Source organism: Geotrypetes seraphini, chromosome 16 (genome assembly GCF_902459505.1).
Source record: "Geotrypetes seraphini chromosome 16, aGeoSer1.1, whole genome shotgun sequence".
NCBI lineage: Eukaryota > Metazoa > Chordata > Amphibia > Gymnophiona > Dermophiidae > Geotrypetes > Geotrypetes seraphini.
The window spans coordinates 42,224,598-42,242,335 of record NC_047099.1 but is presented as its reverse complement, the minus strand read 5'-3'; the positions used below and the strand labels follow the sequence as shown (position 1 = coordinate 42,242,335).

General features: G+C 43.4%; 1 protein-coding gene across 8 annotated transcripts in view; it reads left to right on the top strand.

The window, feature by feature from the left end:
* The window catches only part of ARHGEF11 (Rho guanine nucleotide exchange factor 11), a 107,542-nt gene that overhangs the window by 80,968 nt on the left and 8,836 nt on the right, over positions 1-17,738 (top strand). For 7 of the 8 annotated variants that reach the window (XM_033923603.1, XM_033923606.1, XM_033923607.1 and 4 more), the window contains 12 exons: positions 1,566-1,753; positions 2,907-3,053; positions 4,085-4,164; positions 5,086-5,211; positions 6,346-6,463; positions 7,936-8,114; positions 9,628-9,703; positions 9,797-9,964; positions 10,642-10,729; positions 12,508-12,615; positions 13,316-13,389; positions 14,543-14,749. In XM_033923603.1, coding sequence (XP_033779494.1) covers positions 1,566-1,753; positions 2,907-3,053; positions 4,085-4,164; positions 5,086-5,211; positions 6,346-6,463; positions 7,936-8,114; positions 9,628-9,703; positions 9,797-9,964; positions 10,642-10,729; positions 12,508-12,615; positions 13,316-13,389; positions 14,543-14,749 — 1,559 coding nt within the window. The remainder of the gene's footprint in view (positions 1-1,565; positions 1,754-2,906; positions 3,054-4,084; positions 4,165-5,085; positions 5,212-6,345; positions 6,464-7,935; positions 8,115-9,627; positions 9,704-9,796; positions 9,965-10,641; positions 10,730-12,507; positions 12,616-13,315; positions 13,390-14,542; positions 14,750-17,738) is intronic. The other variant, XM_033923605.1, reaches the window with a different exon arrangement.

The following is a 17,738-nucleotide window of genomic DNA, read 5'->3' as shown; positions in this document are numbered from 1 at the left end:
ACCTGAGACTATTGGGTGCTTGAGGTTAATCAGCAAGTTTATGCCCTGAAGTGGGTGTCTCCTTGCAGGTCAACTTTCAAGTGGAGGACAGTAGCTACAACCCTTCAGTGTTTCCTTCAGTTAGGGGCCATAAAACCAGTTCCCTTAGAGGAATTTAGGCAAAGGTGTTACTCTGTTCATTCTGTGGTCACCAAGAAAGAAAATATTTCCAACTGTTCTAAATCTAGTGTCTAGTGTGGAATACTGTCAAATACTTTGTTAAAATCTAAATATACCACATCTACCCAATTCTCTGGTCACCCAGTCAAAGAAATTGATCAGATTTGTCTGACAAGACCTACCTCTAGTGAATCCATGTTGCCTCCAGTCCTGTAATCCACTGGATTTCAGAAACTTCACCATGCTCCATTCATTTGCTTACCACAGAAGTCAGTCTTACTAGCCTATAATTCCCTACTTCTTCCTTACTTCCACTTTTGTGTAGAGGGACCACATCCGCCCTTCTCCAGAACTCTGGTACCACTCCCGACTCTAGAGAAGCATTGAAAAGGTCAGTCAGCGGATCCACCAGAACTTCCTCAAGTTCCTCCAGCACCCTTGGATGTATACCATCTGGCCCCATCGCTTTACCTACCTTTAATTTAGCTAGCTCCTAACAAACACTAAAAAATTGATCAAGGTATACCACTCTTCCATCCCTATTCCCATTTGTCTTCTGTGGTCCTGCTCCTGGCACATCGGCTGTGAACACAGAACAAAAATATTTGTTAAGCAATTCAGCCTTTTCTTTATCAGCTTCTACATATTTCTCCCCTTCACTTTTGAGTCTCACAATACCACTTTTGCACTTCTTCCTATCACTGATATATCTAAAAAATGTCTTTTCTCCCCATTTTACCATGTCAGCTGTTTTTTCTTCCATTTTCATCTTTGCTTTCCTGACTACTCGACCAGCCTCTCTTAACTTTTCCAGATATTTTTGCCTGTCTAACTCTTTCTGCGATCTTTTGTAACTTGTGAAAGCTAATCTCTTATCCCTTACCTTCTCAGCGCCTTGTCTTCCTCTCACTTGAAGGTTGAAAGATTGGATATATCCTGTCAGGCTAGACTAATCTAGCAGGATAAGGAAGGCAAAATGTGTTTGTAGTAGTCAATTTCCTTTCCTTGAGGCCTGCTAAATGAGTCCAAGTTCCTGGGAAGACTGCAGCATTTGCGGGTTTTCTTGTTTATCTTGCTGCAGCTATTGTTGTATGATTATTGGGGTTATTGTTACAGTTGTTGGGGTTTTTTATGTTTTGCATATTAGCTTTGTTATTAGAATACTAGCAAATTTCAGACTGCACCACTAAGTATATCAGTGATGTGACTGTAAAGCTCAGGTCTCTGCCTCTATCTGCTGGTACAGTAACATAAGCAACTTAGCAGAACTCAAGGAAAGAAAATTAGCAGGTAAAAACAAATTTTACTCTGTCGTTGCGGATTTATCCCTTTTCCTTCTATATGAAAATAGAAAACTCTGAAGATATTTTTCTAGCTTTTTATAAATCCCCCTTAATTCCCTTTAGGAGTATTGAGTCACCAAATTTTGGGTTTGGGGGAGATGTTCTCCTACCTAACCTCCAGGAAGATGACTTGGGTCAATTGTCGGATCTGGAGCCAGAGCCGGACTCCCAAAATTGGCAGCACACAGTCGGGCGGGAAGTGGCACCCAGTTTACCGCAGAAGGAAAGAAGCAGGCAGGAAGTGATACACGGTGAGGCTATACGCATTTATTTTCCTTTCACCTACTTCTAATAAAGATTTTGCATGCATGTATTCTTATTTTATATTTTACAATTTGGTATGCTGACTGGGCCAACACCATATTCTCCCAAACCCAACTCCTGTTCCTCAGGTTGAAGAAGCACTTTTCCTAATGTCTCACTAAAAAAAAAATCCAACTCTGATGTAAACTTTAAATTTCAATTAACTCGGGCTCGCAAAAAAAGACCCTCATGAGTCATAGTACTGAGGTGTGGCTCTGAGTAAGAAACACACATACATAGCAATATTGAACATGAAGGCTGAAAGAGGCTAAATCGGCCCATTTAGTTAGTCCAATTGAGATTTTTCGCCTACAACATCTTTATGGAGCCTAACAACCGTTCCCATCACCTGATCCTTCAGCCTTATTCTAACCATTGTCCTCCATATCTGTTCCAAGCATGCCCCAAATCTGGCCTCCACCACCTCTTCTACAGGGCCGCGTCAGTCTTTGTCATCTTCCTAATAATTTACACAAGCAGCAAACCACCAAATCTATTGTCCAAAATAAACAGCTGCCCCATTGGTCACTCCACGTAGATTACTCCAGTGGCACCTTAGAAAGGTTCGAGTCATAACTGCTACTCTGTGCCTTGACTATCCCCATGGCTGTTTCATGCTTCTGCTCTCCTTTCTCTCTTAGGGTTGGTATTCAAAGCAACTGAACTGGTCAGAAATAGCTCCTGGCCAGTTAATTCGTAGGTTCGGGACTAACCGCTGATTTTCAGTGACAATTGGTTAGTGCTGCTGAAAATAATCGGTTAGCACTGAACTGAAAACTGACTATTTTGGGGATGTTCCAGGGATGGAGTTGGCACTAGGCCAGGTATGTACCGATATTCAGAAGTTAACTGGGCTCCATAAAAATTAGTCCTGTTTTTATGCATAACCCATAGCCTGAGTATCACACTTGATTGGCTATTTGTTAGTTGGCTCTGGAAACCCAGAAATTCAGTGTTGGTGACTGGACATGGCCTGGCATTGAATTTCCAGCAAAACGCAGATTGCCACTGGCTGAATATCGAGCCCTTTGTATTTATCGCATGCCTTTAAGAAGTAATTACTATTTTTGTCATTCCCCCCCCCCCAACTCCACATTGCAGAACTGTTTGTAACAGAGGCATCTCACTTAAGGATCCTCCGCGTACTAGATCTCATCTTCTATCAGCGTATGAAGAAGGAAAACCTGCTCTCTCACGATGACTTGAAGCTTCTTTTCCCAAACCTGTCAGAGTTGATTGAGATACACAGTAAGAACCACATCAAAATGAATATAACAGGGTTATTGTATCATCAGACTGGGGTATCTCCTGTGGAAGCAGCATGAAAGTGCTTGGAAGGTAGTCTCTGATTGTCTGTCTGCCTTCAGTCTTCTCGGATGGGCAGATTGGATGGGCCTATAGCTCCAAAATACTGATCTTAAATACAAAGTATATCCGGAACCCTTATCAGAACTATAAATGGATATCAAGGTTCAATTGCCTCAGACCCACCACTCCACCGCCTAATAAAAAAAATTTTTAGCAGGGAGAATTACATGGCTCTTCACCATTGACCCATCAAATCATTTTTCATACCTTAACTTTTACTTCATCTTAATTTATTTTTGATTTATAATGTAGTCAATAATTTAGCTGATAATTTAATTGGTAATACTTTAGAATGCTTCTAAAAACAGCTCAATATGCGTGACCCACGTTTCGCACTATTGTGCTTTATCAAGGGACCCTTGAGGTCAAATTAATATGATATTGGAACAAGAGTCCAATAAATGCAAATAATAGATTACTTCTTCTCATGACAGGAGCTGCTATGCAGCTAATCACGAAAACTTGGGATAACATAAATTATAGTTTTTGCTGGGAAACCTTATGCCAAATTTATAAGTTTGAACGTATGAATTTGTTACAATTGGGACACGATAATAAATTCAAAGAGGGGTCCATTAACAAAATTTTGTAAGAGCTGATCATTAGTATTTCCCTTTGATTTCTGAATGAGTGCTATACACATCCAGGAAGGGGGGGTGGGAGGGTGCGGGAGGGGGGTATTATGTACTTATTAGATCATTTGATTGCACTAATTGTTTGTTAAACTGTTTCACTTAATGTTAGCTTTAAAAATGACTAAAGATTTACAAAAAAAAAAAAGAGATAATTTGTTAACCTTCCCCTTCTTCAAAAAGTTAAAAACCTGCTGATAATCAGCTACAGAGCATAGGCAAAAGTCAAATCAGTTGTGCTTTTTTGTTATATTCCTGTTTTCTCTTCCCCTTCTCTAGACTCTCTGTCAGAATCGATGAAGAGGTTCCGGGAAGAAGGGCCAGTGATCAGAGAGATTGGCGATCTCATATTGTCCCGGGTAAATCCAGAGTCATCTTGTGCTTGGGGAACATGGGAAGGGATCGCTAGCAGGTTTTAGAGCTTAAGGCTGTTTGTTTTTATTTAAGTACTTAACCATAATTGAATATGGCTGTGATTGATTGAGTTTGTATTTTGTTTTTTTACATTTTTTAACATAACAGTGATGATGGGCACTTACCATATATACTTGAATATAAGTCAATCCGAATATAAATTGAGACCCCCATTTCCCCCTCCCCCCCCAAAAAAAAAAGAAGGAAAATGGTTGATTCTAGGAATATAAGACAGGGGCTTAATATTCAAGTACCCTGCCAGGATCTGCACCCAATGTCCCTTCCCTCATGCCCTCCCATTGCCAGGCTCTGCACTCAGCCCCCCTCCCTGCCAGGCTCTGCACCCAGCCCCCTTCCCTCCCTGCTCTACTAGGCTCTGCAGCCAGCCCCCCTCCCTGCCAGGCTCTGCACCCTATCCCACCTTCCTGTACCCTCTTCCCCCTCTGGTGGTCTAGTGGTAGGCTGGGACAGGAAGGATGTCTCCCGTTCTGGCTGATTCTAACCATTTTTTTTTACCCCCGCATACCTTTTTTCACTTCCCTGGTAGTCCAGCGGTGTATGGGCAGGAGCAAGCTTTCTGCGCTCCTGCCCCGTGCTAAGCCCCTCCCTCCCTGGATGGCTGCCTCAGATCTCATGGCCAGCGGCGCACCCAGCATGCAAGCTTCCGCCCGACCCTGTGCTGCTCCCTGAATGGCTGCCGCCAGTTCTGCAAGTCCCCCTCCCCCAAACATTCCCTCTACATCTTTGTTGTACACTGAAATATAAGTGCTTGGGATAGTGGGCTTTTCTTAGCATTTCAGTTTGGCAGCGTGAGACACTACAATACACCTTTTATGCTTTTCCCCCTTCCCCTTGGACTGTTATAGTTTGATGGGTCAGCAGGAGAAGAAATCCAGCAGGAAGCTGCCAAATTCTGCTCCCACCAGTCTTTTGCTCTGGAGCTGATCAAAACCAAGCAGAGGAAGGAAACCAGGTTTAATCTCTTCATTCAGGTATGTATGTCTCTCTGCTCCCCAAACTGAAATAGACTCCCTGCCTTGAACTTTCCTGCAGCTATATTTGAAATAACAAAAGCATTACTATCTGAGCTGTGAGCTGCTCACTTGCAGGCATTCTCATTATTCTTTCATTCCCGATGTTTGCTTCCAATAATTCCCCATTTGCGCAGCTGTGTTCACGTATTCGCAAACTGGCTCTTAAATAAACAGCTTTCTTTACTTTCACTTTCACTTTCACCTCACAGTCAGGTGTTTGTTTCCAGATATGGCCCCCAAGTGTCTGGAGAGTGAATTACAGGTATTCGAAGTGCTTTGCCATGCAGCAATCTGGTCGCTTTTTTCCCAATACAATGCAATTTTTATTTGTTTACCGCCAATACCTCTTCGAAGTTCACAGCGGTTCACAAACAGTAAAATATTAATATTAAGGGCTTGGAAACCTCCCTATCTGTCCAATCTAACTAAAGCACCTTTATAAAGCAATTAGTTACAATAAAGCCCATAAATTAATGTTCACAGCCCCAAAAAAGACTGAAAATGAAAAAACAAAAGATCAAAATTCATCTGAAAATAAAAATAAAATAATAAAGTTGACGACCCTAAATAGATTAAACTAACTGCATTTTGAACAGTATCAATTCTGTGACAATAGGCTCCATTGTTTGAGGCACAGCATGTACTGCTGGAAGCCAACCGCTATTTTCCCATAGATTCAGTGTTTCGTTATTTGCGATTTCACGGTTTGTGAACATTTTTGGGAACCATACTACCGCAAATAACGAGAACGGATTGTAAACAAGCGATATCACTAGCTCTTAATTTGTAAAATAGCATAAGTGCGTCTGGGGGGATTGGGGGTGTTCTTCTCTGCCCCCCACACTCTAGCAACTGGGCAACCTGACTGTATGCTGCTGTGCTATAGGTTCTAGCTTTAGAAATCAGCAGAGGATGTAAATGTTTGTTGGATGGGCGGAATAGCATCTCAATACAGCTCAGAAGACTTCCCTTCCATAGAACATTTATCCTAGGAAGATGGTTAATGGACAATGTCCCTTCATAATTAAATGATGTGTAAGGAAAGGGGTGTGGCCCGAGATGTTTGCCAAGCTGACTCTGCCCTCTCTACAGGAAGCGGAGAGCAGCCCTCAGTGCCGGAGACTTCAGCTGAAAGATCTCATTCTCTCACAGATGCAACGCCTCACCAAGTACCCTCTACTGCTGGACAACATCATCAAATACACAGACCGTAAGCCGCTCACACAGCCTCTTCCTTATGCACAGGATGTTTCCAAAACCTTAGTGTGTACTGGTATGTGCAGGCCACATTTAGAGGTTTTCATGGTTGTGAGGGAACCCAGAGTGCTTAAGGGTGGCTAGTTGACTTTGCTGCCCTGGGAACCAAAGTGAAATCAGTAGCATTGTTCACATTTTCTTTCACAAGTTTATATTCTACTGTGCCATAAATGTTCAAAGTAGTTAAAAGCAGTTTTGGGTGGAGTTAGAGTCAACTCTGACTCCAGCTTCAAAATAAAGAGGCACATCAGTCTTGAAACCTGTGCTGTCAGTATTGACTGCCGCCTGCTTTGGTTTCAAAAGAATGTGAAGTGAGAGTGCACACACTGCCTTAGGTTTCCCTAGATCAGGGCTGCCCAAGTCCGGTCCTCGAGATTTACTGGCAGGCCAGGTTTTCAGGATATCCACAATGAACATGCATGAGAGAGATTTGCATACCAAGAAGGCAGTGCAGGCAAATCTCTCTCATGCATATTCATTGTGGATATCCTGAAAACCCGGCCTGCCAGTAGCTCTCGAGGACTAGACTTGGGCAACCCTGCCTTAGATGTTTGCATTTAGCTATCAAGCAGGGTTGCAAAGTGAGGAGACGTCTACCTTGGTTGAGACAATGACTGCAGTTCTTTCACAGTCCATGACGGTTAGTGCAGCTTGCACGCAAGTAGGTGATTTATGCATTGCACTACAATTATAATGTTTTCTTGCAGAGCAGAACTGAACCATAGTTTTCTGTATTGGTTTTGGTCTTTGGAGTCCACAAGCAGACTGTTTTGATCATCTGTGTTATAATTAGACTGTGTTATAATTTTCTAGGCTGTGAATTGGTTGTTTGCTGAGTGTGAGTGAAGTTTGTAAGTTTAGATAGGAGTGAATGGAAGTTTGTTAATTTTAAGTTTTGTGTTTATAATTATGTATGTTCATTTTATGGAAACCGCTTAGATCACAGGCAGTATATCAATTTTTAAAATCAATAAATAGTTGCTGGGGAGCTTTCCTGTACTCCTTCTTTGTTGTTAAGCTGGTATTCGATTGCTTTGGTACACACTGTGGCTACAAAACAGTCCACTGGGAAGGGAGGTGGAGCCGAAGAAAATGATTGATGCCTCCTGGTTCAAGACTGATGTGCCTGTTTATAAGAAATAAGATTATTGAGGTAAGAACCTAAATTTTCTTTCACAAATACTTTACATCCAGAACAAAAAAAATTAAAATCTAATATGGGAGTTGGAGTTCGTGTCAGACAGTAGAAAAATAGAGGAGTCACATGTCGAAGTTCTAATCTGGTTGGGTTTGAATCTCTCGAGGTGAAGGGCTCTGTATCCTTGTGCTTGTCCTCTGAGCCTTCCAGGCCCTAAGCTGACAGGCTTTATGTTATCACACTTTGCCAGAATTTTTGGTGGTAACATATGCCGTTTTGCTCTGTAGATGACACTTCAGAACACACAAAGCTGTGCCGTTGTCGGGATCGGTGCCGTGAGATCCTCAAACATGTGAATGAGGCCCTAAAGCAAGCCGAGAATCAGCATCGACTGATCATGTACCAGAAACGACTTGATACCACCTCACTGGAGAGGACCAATAACTCCCTGGCCGCTGAGTTTAAAGTATGTTCATTTTTCCTCCAGCAAGTTAATATCGCTGTATATGAATGTTACTTCATAGCATGACCCGCCAAGATACTTCATGACATACAAGTGTACAAGGTACTCAATACTAGAGAATGACACGGGGACAAATTTTTCCCCGTCCTGTCCCGGTGAGTTCTTTTCCTGCAAGCTCCGTCCTTGTCTGCACAAGCCTCAAACGCTTTAAAATCATAAGTGTTTGAGGCTTGTGCGGTTAAGAAATGGGGACGGGTTGGGGAAAATTTTATCCCCGTGTCATTCTCTACTTGATACCCTTGGCTGCTGTCTGAGGAACGCTTTTTGTTTTTCTTGTCGGTGCCAGCGAGTTCGTATTGGGCTGTATTTTAATGACATATTTTCCACACATGAAACATATTTCTCATATGTGAAATTGCTACTTCTTTAGCACTCTCCAGATCAGTAGAGGTTAATCTTTACGAATGGGTGTATATCCAATCATGACCAGCAGGTGGAGACTGAAACCAAAACTTTGGGACAGTATATACTATCCTCCCTTCTCTATTTCCCTCAGTCTTCTTTCAGTCTCCAGCAGGTGTTGAGTGATCTGTACCCATCTCCCTTGGTAGGGCTGTTGGAATTTGTTTAGGGGGTTTATTGTCCCTGTTTTTGGCCGGACAGAGCTTGGGCGGGCCCTGTTTGGGGGTCCGTCCGACCTCGGGGATGTCAAACCCGGCGGGTCTCGAGCGGGGTCCCTCCCCCCACTTCCTCCACCTCCCCACATTTTTTTAGAGGAGCCTCAGCAGTAAGCCTTGCCCCCTAAATCAAGCAAGGCATATTGCTTCGAGAGCCTGTGGAGTCTGTTCTGTAAAAAAAAAAAATCCTGAGGTAGTGCCGGTCTGGAGGGTTGTTTCCCTTTAAGAAAACTGTATTTTACTGTATTTTTTCATCTAACCGGCACTTTTTTCTAGCTAGGTCGCGTATGGAGCAATGAGTACTTCTGAGTGCCAACAAGAACACATGTGATAAGAATTGCACCCCCAGATTCTATAAAGGTTGCCTAACTTTGGGCACAGATCCAAGATGTATGCACAAACTAATTAGCTAATGAGCTGTTAACGTATCAATGCAATCAATTAATTAATTGGCAATAATTAGGCTTTGTTCTAATAATACAGAGGTACAGGGTGGGGGAGGAGGGAAAGCACAAGCATGGTGTGGCAGGGCGGAGAGGTGGCAGCACCCCCACCGACTTGGCGCCTAGGGCGGTCTGAGCTATTCTAGGAGCCTTAGTTGCCTTTAGGACTTAGGCAGTTTTAGTGTTTTGTTATAGGTTCCCGCTATCAAATTATCCCCTATATATATAGTGCAGAGATGAAATGTGAGCCATTATGTGAAAGCCAAGCTAAACTCTAAAATGGAGGCATAACAAGTAGTTTTAAAAAATCGAAAGCTGAAATCTCAGTGGTTTATTCCTTTCTTTTGATGCCTCAAGAGTGTTTGATATTTTTTTGGGTTCGTTCTTGCCCAACAGAATCTTGACCTCACCACGAGGCGGATGATCCACGAAGGACCTCTGACCTGGAGGATCGCCAAAGATAAAACTACTGGTCAGTTCTTGAAGTGCAGGACTAGTGATCGTTACACCCTTCTTGCACTGTTTTGACTGTGGAAGGTAATTCCTTTCCTCCCCTCCCCGCTAGATCTTCACGTGCTGCTGCTCGAAGATCTCTTGGTACTCCTGCAGAAACAAGATGAAAAACTGGTGCTGAAATGTCACAGCAAGACCACATTGGGCTCCTCGGACACAAAACAGACGTTCAGCCCTGTGATCAAGCTCAACTCCGTGCTCGTCCGTTCTGTGGCTACAGGTACACGCTGGAGTGTGTGGCTCTGACCATTTCCAAATTGCTTGTAAATGGCTTAGGGCAGTGGTTTTCAGGATAGCTTTAATGAATAAGTATGGGGCAGATCTTCGCAGGGTTAGAGAAGGAGGGTCGCAATCCATTCGGGTTTTCAGGATTTCCCCAATGAATATGCGTGAGATCTCTTTGCATGCACTGCTTTCATTGTATGCTAATAGATCTCATGCATATTAATTGGGGAAATCCTGAAAACCCTCGAGGAGGGACTTTGACACCCCTGGGTTAGAGGAAGAAGTGCGTGGCATGTACTGTGCCATCCAAATGGCAGAAGAGTGTGACTTTGGCTCTAACCACTGTGCCACACTTCCTACCCCCCTTTTACTTTTGGCTTGAGCATGAGAATGTGTGGATTGCTGTGGTCAAGTGGAATCTTTTATGACACTGAGCTGGGGGGTGGAGGGCTGGCCCTGGTGCCACTAGTAGAGGGTGGAATATTGCTTCTTTTCTTATGAGATGACAAGTACTTTAGTGCAGGCCTTCTCACCAATTCCAAATTTATATTCATTGTAGATATTAGTGTTCCCCAAGGATTGGCTTGAGAAGCCCTGCTTTAGTGCTAGGATTCTGGCTTTGACACAGGCCTCTTGTACCTCCTTGCTCTGGATGTTCTCTTCTCTCTGCAGACAAGCGAGCCCTGTTTGTTATCTGTACGTCAGAGCTGGGACCCCAGATTTACGAACTGGTGGCACTCACGTCTTCTGAAAAGAACATGTAAGGAAATACTGTTGTCCTCACAGATGCTTTCAAAATAGTTATTCTCAGTTTCAGCCTACCGTGTTTCCCCGAAAATAAGAGACACTGTCTTAGATTAATTTTGGGCCCAAAAAGGCACTAGATCGTATTTTCAGGGAGTCTTATTTTTGTTCATGTACAATGATTATCTCTCCTTTCCTCTCTGCTACCCTAATTCTTCCTATTTCCTTTCTCCCCCCCCCCCACGTGCAGCATCTCTCTTCCCCTCTCACCCATCCCCTTGTGCAGTATCTTTCTATCCCTCCCCCCTCCATTCCATCCTCCTGTGCAGCAGAACCCTTGCAGCTTCTATCCCTACCTTCCTCCCATCTCCAATGGAGCATTTTTTTAATCCCTCCCATCGCCCGCCGTGCACCCCCGCTCCCTGCTGACCCTATCATCTCTCCCACCCATCCAAACCCTGACCGCGAGACCGAAATACAGTACCTTATAACAAACTGCATCATTGGCAGCACAGACCCCATCACAGTTTTCTCACGTCTGGGCGTTCCCCTGCCGCCTTTGGATGGGTGAGAGATAAGGAAGGGTCATGGGGGGAGTGTTGCTGCCGCCGGCGACTAGGACTTATTTTCGGGGAAACACAGTAGCAGTATGAAAACTAAATAGGCTCTCACACATGTAGTTTTTGGGGTTTTCTTTTTGGCCCTGCAGTTTCTTTCTGCTGTCTAGGGCTTCTAACTCAAGTAGAACCAACTGCCTTTTGTTTCTGTGATGCCATAGTTCTTTATTTGTATTTGAATTTATTTCTTTATACCCCGCCTTTCCCAAGTACATACATAAGCAAAATCACATACATTACAACAGATAGAACATCCATAAAACAAAATAGTGATAATGTAAAGCCTCCTAAAATTGCAAAGAGGCCATCAGCGCCTCGCATCAAAAAACTATAGCTCAAGTCCCATATTTCATCTCACAGAAGAGGCGTTTCTTCGACATTTTCTTAAAACTACTCAAACTTGTTTGCTGTCGTAAATATCCCAGATTCTGGACAATTATTATGCTCTGTCCATTCCCATTCAGCTATCTCTGTAACAGTCTTTGGCCAGGGGCCACCCAGATACAAGAGTCATGAGGAAAAGATGTCAATCATACAGCGGTGGGCGATCCCAAGCTAACTTTACCCCCTTTTTACTAAGCTGTGATAGTAGTTATTAGTGCGGGAAGCTGCGCTGCTCCCAACGCTCATAGGAACTCTGAGCGTCGGGAGCAGCACAGCTCCCTACGCTAATAACCGCTATCGCAGTTTTGTAAAAGGTAGGGTTAGTCAGCAGCATAGACTCGACACTGACAGTGTTTTGGCAATTCTGCCTTTGTCACAAAAGAACATAAAAATAAAACCAATAAATATACATAGACACACATATCAAACACCATACGTACCCTACCGAAATCGCATTGGTTCTCTTGGCCTAGCGTTTCCTGCTTTTTTTTTCATGTTTCCATCTCATTTGCCACCAATCTCGGTTTGGCCATAGGACTGTGAATCTTCTTTCACATCTACCCAGCGATTGTTCCCCTTGCGTTATAGCCCTCTTCCAAATTTGCTTAGTCCCACCTTGGCCAGGGATACTCTAAAATCTTAGTCCTGAATCTGGCCACTGGGTGTCATGATTGAATAGGGACTGAGAATTCCTCATTGCTACCACCCTCTGGAACAGATGCCAGATCTGGGAATCAAACCCCAGTTTACTACTTGTCTCTTATCTCTTGCTTTTTTGGTTTTTTTTGTAAAGGTGGAAAGAGCTGGTGGAGGAAGCAGCAAAAAGTGCAATGAGGAACGCCTCATGCATGTCCAAGTGCAAGCTGCCAGAAAAGGCCAGTCAAGGGCCATCGCCTGTCAGGTGACCAGAGCTTTGCACTCAGTTTTATTTTATTCAAAAAGTTGTAAAAAATCAGATTATTGGCTCAATTGGAATTTGTCCCAGCAATAGGAAAAATGTCCTTTTTCAGTCTAAAAACTCATATTTAGTTTTGAGCTCGATATTAGTTAGAAACATGGCAGGTAAAGGCCAAATGGCCCATCCAGTCTGCCCATCCACAATAGCCATTATCTCTTTTTCTCTCCGAGATCCCACTTGCATCTCTTCTAGATGCTTTTACCCTTAACTGCCAACAGAATGACAAATCAGTAAATACTCTAAGGTAAAAGAAAAAAATGAACTGAAAAGAGAATTGATGAGTTTCAAATCGGTTCTGTAAAAACAAGAAGAGAAACTGAATTCAAAGTCCTGGGAGATTCAGCTCTAGTTGTAGGGTAGAGTGAATGGTTGCTATAAATTTATTTTAATTTGGATATTTGATGTGTATTTCATATGAGGACATTAAAGCAGTTAACAGTGAAAAGGAGATTTGGTACAATCATTTCTCAGTTTTTCTTCAGATGGATATAACTTTCTGCTCGATTGAACATGGTTTTGGTACATTGCCAGGTGCAGATCAGAGCGAGGGATTTTCATGGCCCATGTGGCAAACCCCAGGGCAGCTTGTTGCTCTCCAAAGCATTAGCTAGCATTATAAAGCTGTGTGTTTGTTTCTTCTCAGCATGGTGCTCCAGGATGCTGACGTCGGCTCCAGCATCTCTGCAGAAGACAGCTCAGGCCTCGAGCTTCCCTCAAGTAAGTCTGTATACCAAAGATCTACTAACCAGCTGGGGGGGGGGGGGGCTATCATTTAGTACCAGCTTAAAATCGCTTCCAAATGGAGTTAGAGCTCTACCAAATGGCTGAATATGAATAAATATTGAATAGTTTAGACTGAATTGAGCTTTAGCCATAGACCATCCAGCTTTTTATTTCTTTTAACCCAAACTGGCTAGGGATAGCCATCGGCAAATGCACAATTGGTTTGTTTTATTCAAATTTGATATACCGCTGAATCTTAAGAGTTCTCAGCGGTTTACATATCTTTTTTTACAGGTACTTCAAGCATTTCCCCCATCTGTCCCAGTGGGCTCACAATCTATCTAATGTACCTGGGGCAGTGGAGGAATAAGTGACTTGCATGGGGTCACAGGGAGCAGTGCAGGGTTTGAACCCACAACCTCAGAGTGCTGAGGCTGTAGCTCTAACCACTGCACCACACTCTCCTCCATCTCAATTCAGAAAAGAAGCCTTCACCCACCACTGCAATATACAACCTAGAAAGAAATAGTAAGAAAAATATTTACTTGCTATGTCAAGAGGCAAAACTGCAAGTCAGAAGAGAGACAGGGCAGTGGCGGGGAAGGAACTCTGATCCACTGAATATTGCTGTGTGGTTCAGTCAGACTTCACTAAGAGCTCCCCTTGCTCAATTGGGCTCCAATTATGTAACTTGTCCAGGAGCTAGCCTTACAAAGTGTCTGAAGGCCCCTCAATCCCAAGACAGGAGGGAAGAGGGACTTCCAAGTGTTTCCATACAGAGATCCTCTCATTCCTTTTTCTCCTTTATATTCAGAAGAAAACTTAACAAAACTAGAATAAACTAGTTTAGGAGTCAACAGGGCTATATAGCCAAGGAGCTAGAGAGAGAGAGAAATCTGCTCAGAGATAGAGAAATACTTGATGTTTTATAACTCCATGGTACCCTTAAGGTGCAACTTATGAAGAACTACTTTTTCTTTGTCTCCATCTACTGGTTGACGGTCATAACCACAGGTTCTGAACTGGTCTGGTGGGATGCTAAGGAAGGAGAGCATTTCATCTTCCTTTCTCAGCAAACACAAGCTCATTTGTTGTTGTGTGTTGATTTTATCTTGTGCACATTTTTAAACACTTCTTATTTGCCCAGTGCATGATGATTCTGCAATGTTTCTAGACAACGGGAAGCACTCGGCACTCCTGGAGGAGCAAGAGGTTGAGTGCAGTGAGGAAGAAGAGGCAGCTTCCATGGCAACACAGCCACAGGAGGAGGAGGAAATGGTACCGCTTGCTGGCCACTTGCCCTTCCAGCACACAGAATTCATGGAGAGATTAGCAGATTCTGCTCTGGAAGATGGTGAGACTTGAGTCACAGAGCTACTTTATCTTCCTCTATCCTTCGAGCTTTCTTATCTGTTTCTCATCACACCTTACCTTGTGGTTCTGATCAGAGAACCAGAGCACATAGCCCTTCTTCTTACATGTCCTTATTTCACTGTCACCAGGAAACATTCTCTTATCCGAGGACAAGCAAGCAGCATATTCACATGTGGGTGACGTTATCCACAGAGCCCAATATGGACAGTGTAAAAGTGTTCTGTCGCTTTTAAAATTAAAAAATCTTGAACTGCGAGTTCCTTTCCACCAGAAGCTCAGAATGGGGTACAACAAAAAACATACACAGTAGGTTAAGGGCATGATAGGACACAAAACATGGTGTATGTAGGAGGAAAGATATCAAGAAGAGTTTAAAGCTGGTGTTCGTTCAGCTGAGGTCTTCACTGCTCTTCGGAATGCCATCAGCGAGGTCTACGCTCTTATCTGTGTGGGCAGCTGGTTCCATAGCCAAGGGATAAAGTGGCCGTAGGAGCGCTAGCAGGTCATCTCCATCTGGAGAGATCTTCTGGGGTATACATAGTCGCCTCTCTGCTTCAGAGAGGAGAGGCAGTTGGGGGTGTACTGGTGTACCTTGGATGTAATGTAGGCAGGGGTTATGTTGTGGAATCTTTTGTGAGCTATTACAAGGGCTTTGAATATGCAGCACTTGTTGACAGGTAGCCAGTGTTCTACTTGGAGCGCTGGTAAGGTGGGGTCGCAGTAGTTGAGACTGTATAGCAGGCAGATCACTGAGTTTTGGACTCGTTGGAGGCGTTTGAGTTCTTTTGCAGTTATTCCAGTAGTCCATTCTAGAGAGTACTTAGGCGTAGATGAGCTGAGCAGGTTTAGATAGGTTCGGTTTGATCTTGCGTAGTTGACGCAGGTAGTAGAAGTGGAGGCCACTTGCGAGATGTGGGTGGAGAGGGACAGGTGGCCATCCAGAATCACTCCAAAACTGCGTACTTTGTTCTTTGTGGTTAGGGAGGGTAGATTCCCAGGTTAACATTGGTTGGGTGAAACGTGTCAGTCTTAGTGGTGTTCAGTTGGAGTTTGTTAGCTGTCATCCAGCTCTTCTTTTCAGAGAGGCAGTGTTGGAGATTGTTGAGTTGGGCAGCTTGGTTTTCACTGTGCGGGAGCAGTAGTTTCAGCTCATCAGCATAGGAGTGGATTTTGATACTGTATTTATGGGCAATATCAATGACTGGTCTGATATACAGATTGAATAGGAGTGGGGACAGCAAGGCACCCTGGGGAACTCCATATTTTATGGGTTTGGGTTCAGATTTGTTAGGGCTTAGTTGGACAGATTGTGTCCTGTGTTGAAGAAAGGAGGTAAACCATTGAATAACGGAGTTATTGATTCTTAGTTCAATGAATCAGCTCAGTAGGAGCTGGTGATCAGTGGTGTCAAAGGCAGCGCTTAGAACTAGTAGGGCATCATTTTCTTTATTGATCATTGACCAGCTGTTGTCGCTGATGTCAAGGAGAACTGACTCTGTGCTATGGCCCACCTGGAAGCCAGATTGGAAAGGGAAAAGGGCTAGGGCTCCTGACTCTTCTATGTATATGGTAGCAGTCGGTGGAGCTCTATCTGATCCAAGAGTTTGGAGACAAAAGGGAGGTACTGTTCGGTAGTTGCTGGGGTTGTTAGGCTCAAGGGTTGGTTTCTTGAGGGTGGGCCTGATAATGGCCGATTTCCAGCTAAGTGGAACCTTCTCCGTTGATAGTGAGGTATTTTTGATGGGGAGGATGGATTCCACCAAGGCATCTTCAGTGGACAGGAGGAGGCTGAATGGGCAGGGGTTGAGGATAGTGTTAGAGGGTCTGAGCTCTTTCAGTGTGATGTGTGGCTAGGTGAAGGTGGGATAGGGTTCTACCTGATGGGATTTCAGGGCTGGGGGGGGCCTTCTGTTTAGGTGTGGTGTTGTTTATTGCAGATGTGATCAGTCTTGGTCTGAAAGAAGTTGGAGAGAGCTTCGCTGTCTAGGTCATTTCAATTCATACATTCTCATCCCACTATTGCTTGGAAATTCATTCCAGAAGGGATAATTGGTTCAACCAAACAGTTCTTTTCTTTTTTTAAATCTTTATTAAATTTTCAGTTCTTACAAAAGTGCAATATAACATACTTGTCATAAATCTGAGAATTAAGCACTTATAAGCAAGCTATCAAAAAATGGTTCATCCACCCTTAACAAATATAAATCCCCCTCCCTTCCCTTCCCTCTAGAACACATCATAAATCAGAAGATCATTTAAGCATATACCTCCCCCCCCCCCCCGGATGTGCCATTATTACATCAAACAAAGTTAAACTATAATAATTCTACCAAAGACATCAATGGGCCCCAAATTAATTTAAACATTTTTGTGTTCCCTTACAAATCAGCATTTGTTTTTTCATATTTATACAATAAACATAAATTTGCCCACCAGAACATAAAGCTAAGATGGTCCCAATTTTTCCAGTTCTACAAAATTTATTTTCCACTTAGAAACCAACTTCCCTTCAACGCTGTTGGTTTTGCAGGCTCATGGCAATTATTAATTTCCTCTTTTCAGAGGCATGAGCCTTGGCAGCTAGGGAGTCCCACACATGAGAATATGCTGCCTGCTTGTCCTCGAATAAAGTGACGTTACTTACCTTTAGCAGGTGTTATCTGAGGATAGCAGGTAGATATTCTCACAACTCGCCCACCTCCCCTGTTTGACTTCTTAGCTTTGTAATTGAACTGATCATCCTGCGAGCCGGCAGTGGACAGGAATGCACAGTTCAAGATTTTTTTTATTTTAAAAGTAATGGTACACGTTTGTACCATCTGTACTGCGCTCCATGGATGACTTCACTCACACGTGAAAATATCTGCCTGCAGTCCTTGGAAAACACCTGCTACAGGTAAGTAACTTCACTATAATCTACACCTTTCTTCATTTTCTGCTGTCTATAGTGTTTTATCAGAGCTTTAGTC